Source organism: Homalodisca vitripennis, chromosome 3, assembly GCF_021130785.1.
Source record: "Homalodisca vitripennis isolate AUS2020 chromosome 3, UT_GWSS_2.1, whole genome shotgun sequence".
Lineage (NCBI taxonomy): Eukaryota > Metazoa > Arthropoda > Insecta > Hemiptera > Cicadellidae > Homalodisca > Homalodisca vitripennis.
Genome location: NC_060209.1, coordinates 145,104,285 through 145,111,895, shown reverse-complemented (window position 1 = coordinate 145,111,895; position 7,611 = coordinate 145,104,285). Strand labels below are relative to the sequence as shown.

Genomic DNA, 7,611 nt, shown 5'->3' with positions numbered 1-7,611 from the left:
TCCTTGTGAGAGTATCTCTAAACAGTTGTTTTCTCCATCTATAACAAGGCTGACTTTGTAAACATTTGGCATGTTAAGTCACCACTTTAGGTCCACACTTTTACATTTTAGTTTGCCTCCAATCATGTAGGTACCAGGTCGAGTACCTGTAAGCCTTCACCAATTATGAATTGCCGTTAGGCACATGCTTGATCAAGAATGAGACCAACCCACGAGAAAAGAAACTATAGTTTAATATTAGCGGATAAGTATTTTACGAATCACTCAATTAGAAAATAGCGCACTATAGATACGTACTCAAAGTGTGCTATTTTTATACAGTTATTTCTAAAACTAACCAATACAAAAAGGTGGCGTTTAAGGTTCAAAACTGATCTTATTTCAACAGCTACCATTTTTTAATAAATAAAGCCTATACAGTTTGGTTTTCAGAATTAAGTTTTAATAATAAATACTTTTTATGCGTTTTAAAATGGGAAAAGCATATTGATCTATGCTTGTATTCAATATCTCCATGGCACTCCCCACGGACCGTTCCACAAAGTCAGCGGTAGGCGTGTGATGGTTATTGCATAACAAAGGTAAGAGAACCCTACAGCATTGTGTATAGTGTGTAAAAAATGTGTATAACAATTTTAATTTGTTATCAGACACTTTCCCCACCCAGAGTAATGTGTAATACTAATTACTTACACGTATAATATTATGCACCAATATTTTCAAGAATAATAGAATAATGCTATATTCTTATAATAATATTTTTAACAATTCTACTGATTGTTTTGTTATAGGTATACATCATGTACAGTTTAAAGTAAGATTAGATTTTGTGTTCCGAATAGCCGAACAGTTCGGATCCACACTCTGTTACATTCCCATTGAGTTAAGTGGATATTGATTTTGAGGCAGTTCCATCACATTCATTTTGTTGATTTAACGTAATTTCTATATAATATATTTACGTTTGAAAAAATATCCAAAGAAATAGAAATTAATATGACCATATATATATATATATATATATATATATATATATATATATATATATATATATATATATATATATATATATAGTGTGACTAGACCAAATTTTATTTTTACTTTACAACAGAGTAACATCATACAACACATTAATCTTATTATTATTATTAAAATTAATACCAAATTTTATTTTATTTTATAATATTGATTCTTGTCCTTCTTTTGTAAAATACTTCATTGCTTAATTTCATGCAATAACAATACAGCCAATCGTCGTCACTGTTGTTTTATAAATCTTTCAAACTCTTTGTTCTATATATTATATTTAGTTCCTTACTATATGGTGCATGATTTTAATATGTAATACCCATTTTGACGTTATAAGTTATAACTTTATAAGTTTGACCTTATTTATTATAAGTTAATAAGTTTCATTTTTTCACATACTATTTTTTATTGTACTTGTTGATTTTATACTTTTCAATGCATAGCTTGAAGACTAAGAATCAATATTCAATGATATTTTTTGAGAATTCAGTTCCTCATGAAATATGTTTCGTCTAATTGAGCCAGAAATGATATTTAGATATGTCAACAAAACCGACATCAAGACAGAACGTCAGTCCTGTCCTTGCGTTTGAATGAGATTGATATTTAAATGTATGATTAAACGATTTTTTACAGTTTCGTTAATTTTCTTAGTTCTCAAAACAATTAACAAAGGTTAGACGATATCAAATTCGGTCCTACAGTTGCAATGTGTGAGGTTTGACAACTAAGCAAGCCACTTGGGCTGGATCCAACCATGTACGGTTCCTGATGGGCTTACATTGGTTTCGTGAAGTAATGTCACATACAAAACCCTTAACCTTATCAACAGATACAGGTTTACTACATTAGGATCTACAAACTAACGAATAACATTACGCTAGTAGGAATTACTGTAAGTTATAATAAACTATTCATTGTGGCCTTGGTTACATTTATAACATATCTTTCACCAGAAAAATATCTATCTTATTTTAAACTTTGCATAGCTGGGTACGCAAATGAAACAGCTAAAATACAGTGAAGTAGATTGTATTAGATAAATACGTTATAGTAGCTCCGTAGTTTGCAAATTGCGACGCAACAAAACTAAAGAACATTGATACCATTATAAATCAGGTCCTAATAACTAATTTATACTTATCTTGACCTCTGTTAAGACCTGATGTCATACAGGGAATTTTCTTTTCGTAGAAATATAGCAAATGAATTATTACTACTATTCAAATCAAACATTTATTAACAACCTCATGTTGTGTTACAATCATACACATGCCGCATCTCGCAAAAGTCTCGCGACTATCCACTAACGCATTTATCCATGAATGCTTTTTGTTTTTGAAGAACTGTGGCTTTGAGGGCGTTGATGGAGTTCTTGGACTTCTCCTCAAGTGCTTCTAAGTCCCCAGTATTGTTGTCGATCGCGAGTTTCACACAATTCTTGGATTTAGCGGGACACCCTGCAGCCTCAATGGCGATCAGCCTGTCTATATACTCAATCTGTGGAACAATATAACTTATTATTTGACTCAAATAAAATGTAAAGTAACATTTATAACATTAACTCATCAACAGTATTAACATGATAGTTAGTTATTTATTTTATTTTATTGTCAGCTCTAAATGTCGGTAATAAATCGGAAATACAATAACTAATTTATGCTTATTATACACATCCAACAACACAATAATGTACTTTAAAGTAATTTTACGTACTACTGTTGATTGTATTAGTTATACAGTTCTGCTGAGGTCTGGGGGATTATTTTAGTTAGTTCTGAGCTCCTACGCTATGGTTGAACCATGTAACTTATACAGGGTGTACATAAAGTCCTGCACTGGTATAATATTTTCTAAACGATAACAGATAAATGAACAAGATTTGGTACATCAATACTACACCTAAAAATCTACTTTTTGAAGGAACTATCAGTTTTCTGTAATATCATGGGGACGTCCCGCAAGGAGTCAGAAGGAAATCTTAAATAGGAGCATAGGTCAATATGCACATCATTTTAAAGGGCTTATCTAGCAGAGTTCAATGCCGCAAACCGCACTCAAAAAGATTGATCCAGTACAAAATGGCGGCTGTTCAAAGGTTTTACTTGGTTACATTTCATTAGTAGCCATAACCCCGGTAAAGCAAAACTGCAACCAAACGAATACTGCAGATAAATACTACATTGTGATTTTCAGTTGTACAGAAGTGAATTATGACGTAGGTTATCCTCAAGGGTTACAAATTTGGTCCTAATATATTGGTAACGGTGTTTAAATAGGCTCTTACGTCAATGACGTAGTGTGGGGGTGATCCGTCCTGTTGAAACCAGATATTCTGGTAATGTTCTCCAAACATGTTTCGAAGTGCTGGTGTAATTTCATTTTCTAGCAAACGTTGGTATGATATTGCACTTAAATTTCCTTCAATAAAGAAAGGACCTACCAACTGGGTAGGGTACCTATCACACCAAGCCAGACATTCACCTTTAGTGGATACTGCGTATGTGCCTCCCGCATCCAGTGAGGATTTTCGCTACTCCAGTAACGGCAATTGTGCCTGTTTACGCTTCCATTCAGCATAAATGAACACTCGTCTGAAAACACAATATTTTTTGCATCAATTTTCGTTGCAATCTATTTTGGCCATCATAGTTTCACAAAATTCTATACGTCGATCAAAATCATCTTCGTTGAGTTCGTGCACCAAATCAACTTTATAAGGCTTAAAATTAGACCCTTTCAGAATCTTTTTAACAGACGTAACAGAGATGTCATGAGTTTGTGTTGCTGAGCGTAGGGACTCTTGCGGATTCTCAATAAATGACTGCAATACATCTAAAGAGTTGCCTTCAGTTGTCGTAGTAGCGGGCCTTCCTGTCCTATGACGATCGGAAACACTTCTAGTTTCCATAAAGCGTTGAACAGTTCTCCCTACAGTTTTTCTAGAAATTGGCTGCCTCTCGTGAAAGTAGTCATGAAATAAATGGCATGCTTCCTCGTGTGATCGTCTGTTGTTTCCCCAACCAACCATCATAAGAAGTGTTATACGTTCACGTTCGTCAAGCGACATAGTGTAGTTGAAGAACTACAAGCAATACGACAAACTCTTTTGCACTAAAGTGCACTGATAGAAAGGTTGGACAGCACTACTAAAAACAAGAAAACTAGAATAGCCTACTATGAATAGACTGGCTAATTGGAAAGTCCAAACTGCGAACCAAAGATAAAAGCTTTCTAATTGTTACTGTTATCAGGTTTTCCCCGTTATCAATATATTAGGACCAAATTTGTACCCCTTGAGGATAACCTACATCATAATTCACTTCTGTACAACTGACAATCACAATGTAGTATTTATCTGCAGTATTCGTTTTGGTTGCAGTTTTGCTTTACCGGGGTTATGGCTACTAATGAAATGTAACCAAGTAAAACCTTTGAACAGCCGCCATTTTGTACTGGATCAATCTTTTTGAGTGCGGTTTGCGGCATTGAACTCTGCTAGATAAGCCCTTTAAAATGATGTGCATATTGACCTATGCTCCTATTTTAAAATTTCCTTCTGACTCCTTGCGGGACGTCCCCATAATATTACAGAAAACTGATAGTTCCTCCTTCAAAAAGTAGATTTTTAGGTGTAGTATTGATGTACCAAATCTTGTTCATTTATCTGTTATCGTTTAGAAAAATATTATACCAGTGCAGGACTTTATGTACACCCTGTATATTACCTGAACTATCTGAGCCTGAGGGCAGTCCAAGAGCTCACTTTATCTGAGCCTCAATAGTATTTATAGCATTTGATGAGTTATCTCTTTTGTAACTAATACAATCAAAGATATTACTGACGGTCCTTTATAACAGAGTCTTAACATAAACTTTCTTACCATGTACAGCTTTAGTTAAACCTCTGATCCAAAATAGTATACTGGACAAATTATTATTAATAGACTGACAAATATAATTGAAATTAATACACAGGCAACGACGAATGGAATTAGTTTAGTTCTATTTGTTGTAAAAAGTTACCGGATTTGGTATTTTTGCAATTAATATTAATTCAGATACTTTAAATTTGAATCACCTGAATTACTTGAAAATAAACAATAACGAAATCTGCACCACTTTTGTTTTAAAATAAGAGAGAAAGCACACAAACACTTGAAACTAAAATTCCTTTACTGTTGAAACTATGGTAGCCTAAGTCAGCCATAAATTTAAATCGTAGTTATTTTTATATAGTTTTTTATATAACCCTATTACTTATTATAATGATTTTACATTACCTATGTTGTTCTCTAATGTATTTATAAAAAAACCTAAATATTACCTTTGATTGTATTATTTGTACAAGGTTTAGCTAATCTAATGCTATAAATTGAGGCAAGGGATAAATTAACGCTCGGACTGCTCTCTGTGAAGTGAGAGATGGTTCAGATAGTAAATATTTGCACGGTAACAATCACACGGCCTTAGCGTTCAGCTTTACAACTTACTGGAATAATTCCCCGGACCTCAGCATACCTCGTCCATATGAACGATTTGTTTTCTGCGTAACTAGTATGACCAAACATTGGTCGTGTCTGAGAAAATGCTAAAAGGTCGTAGATAAAAGTCTGAAATAAAACTATGCTAGTTAACTATAAGCTAATGTCAATTCTGTTTGTTACATAAAACAATCAACCAGCCTTGCGTTTGGCGCCATCCACAGCATTCCTGATGTCGGCATCCCAGTCCTGCTGCTTGAGTTGACTCTTACACTGTTCTGCCTTCTGACCCTTGTAACCGTTCAGCAACTGACTCTGTTCTGCTGAATGGTCAGCAGACGCGGTCACACTCTGTAGCGTTTCCTTGGAGACATCATACCTGAGCGTGTAGTCGGCACCCTCGACCTCAACATAACAATAACATTGACTTTGTAAACCTAATTCTTTAGAATAATTGTTAACATAGGGCGTAACCTGAACAAACTACATCAAGATAGCAGTACACTACGCCATGTGTCACGTAACAGGCTTCGCTGTTATTGCACGCAAAGTTTCTAACCTATAGCTCGTTTTTCTCGAGATGTACTGTGGGCAGATAGACAGGCATACAATCATACAGAAGAGAAATTTTTATATTTCCCTGGCTAATATAACATTTACACAAAAAATAGTTACACAAAAATAACCTCATGGTTCGTATAGTTTCATATAATTTTCCGGTCAACAGACAGTGCAATATCAATTTATCTAAATGTGCCCTAACAAAGGGCCGAGACGTACACGGAGCCAGTGGCTGCTGGATACACAGAACGGTAGCATATGAATACTTGCCTTCGCATGCAGGTATCAACTTTATCTACAAGTTGTTAGACTTCACTAAAATGCACCAATGCCCAAGGTTTAATCGCACGTTTCACAGGTTTTTAGCGTCAAAGGCATTATATAATGTCAGCGAGTTTTGACATATAACTGAGAGACCGCCCATCCGGAAAACTGACACTGACATTGACAGTGGAGAAAATTGGTGACAGAATCACGTAAGCGTGCAAAAATGAATGTGGCATAATGGAATTAATTTTTAAATGAATTATTCAATATTTTTTTAAAAATGGCAGACATATATATCACTTAAATTTCCGAATTATATTATTGTTGCATTACAATAATTAAAGTTTCATATTTAAGATGAAAGATACAGAAAATCACCATGGTAGAATAAGAGGTTATTAAAAAAGTAATCTCTGTGCAAAGCAATGTTTTGTCTGTAACAGATACCTGGCACAAGATGAGCGACAAGACAATGGCGACAAAGGCCGGTCTCAAGCACCTGGAGGCGGTCCTCATCTGCGAGCTGTGCTCTCTGTCGCTGTCTAATCAACTGTACCATCAAGTCGGCGTTCGTAATTAGTATACCAACAACGAAAACACTTAGTATTGCTCGAGCTTAACCTTCAATCAACCTTAATCCGTTTACTTACACCTGTGTACGTACTCTTACAACCTTTATCATCTATGTATAGGCCACAGGCTGTACAGTGTTTTCAACTCAAGATGGTAAACATTTGATTTTAGAAACTGTAAACATTATCAAATCTTTAAATGCAAAACCATTTCATACATTTCAAGATTCTTTGAATTTTAAATTAGTTCAACATGATTTAAATGGCCAGTGACATTAAATGTGACGTTTTAACCTAAAAATCCCACAGCATTTACAAAGATCTACCTCTGACCAATACCGGTTAATTGACAAGTAATAATGTGAGTCAAATAGTGAGCAGCTATAAACTACCAAAAGAGGCCATGTAAAGTTTTTGTTCTTAAAGGTCCCAGATTTTCTGGAACCTACAACTCTGATTAGAAGCTTCTTTTTCACCCCTATTTGCTCAAAGTTCACTGTTTAGTACTGCGTTGGAAAACCTTAAATATAAATGATATTGCGTATTCATTACCTATCATATTTTCAAACGTTTTCCAAATGCCATTTATATGTAATTGTTCCTGTATCAGCCTTGAGACCTTTAATATGATACGCATCTTGCCCATTTAATACTGTCCATTGACATTACCTGAAATATTTCTCTAAGGAGAAGCATTA

General features: G+C 34.6%; 1 protein-coding gene across 1 annotated transcript; it reads right to left on the bottom strand.

The window, feature by feature from the left end:
• Nucleotides 1-2,251: 2,251 nt before the first annotated feature.
• LOC124358750 lies at nucleotides 2,252-6,904 on the bottom strand. Its single transcript, XM_046811048.1, has 3 exons — nucleotides 6,789-6,904; nucleotides 5,715-5,918; nucleotides 2,252-2,529 (listed from the first exon to the last, which is right to left on the bottom strand). The coding sequence occupies exons 1-3, from the start codon at nucleotides 6,855-6,857 to the stop codon at nucleotides 2,329-2,331; spliced, it is 474 nt and encodes a 157-aa protein (XP_046667004.1). The 5' UTR covers nucleotides 6,858-6,904; the 3' UTR covers nucleotides 2,252-2,328.
• Nucleotides 6,905-7,611: the final 707 nt, after the last annotated feature.

Coding starts and splice junctions, on each gene's coding strand:
- LOC124358750 (XM_046811048.1), bottom strand. CDS start 6,857: ATGAGGACCGCCTCCAGGTGCTTGAGACCGGCCTTTGTCGCCATTGTC. Junction 5,919..6,788: donor TGTCGCTCATCTTGTGCCAG/GTATCTGTTACA, acceptor TGTTATGTTGAG/GTCGAGGGTGCCGACTACAC. Junction 2,530..5,714: donor TGGATGGCGCCAAACGCAAG/GCTGGTTGATTG, acceptor ATTGTTCCACAG/ATTGAGTATATAGACAGGCT.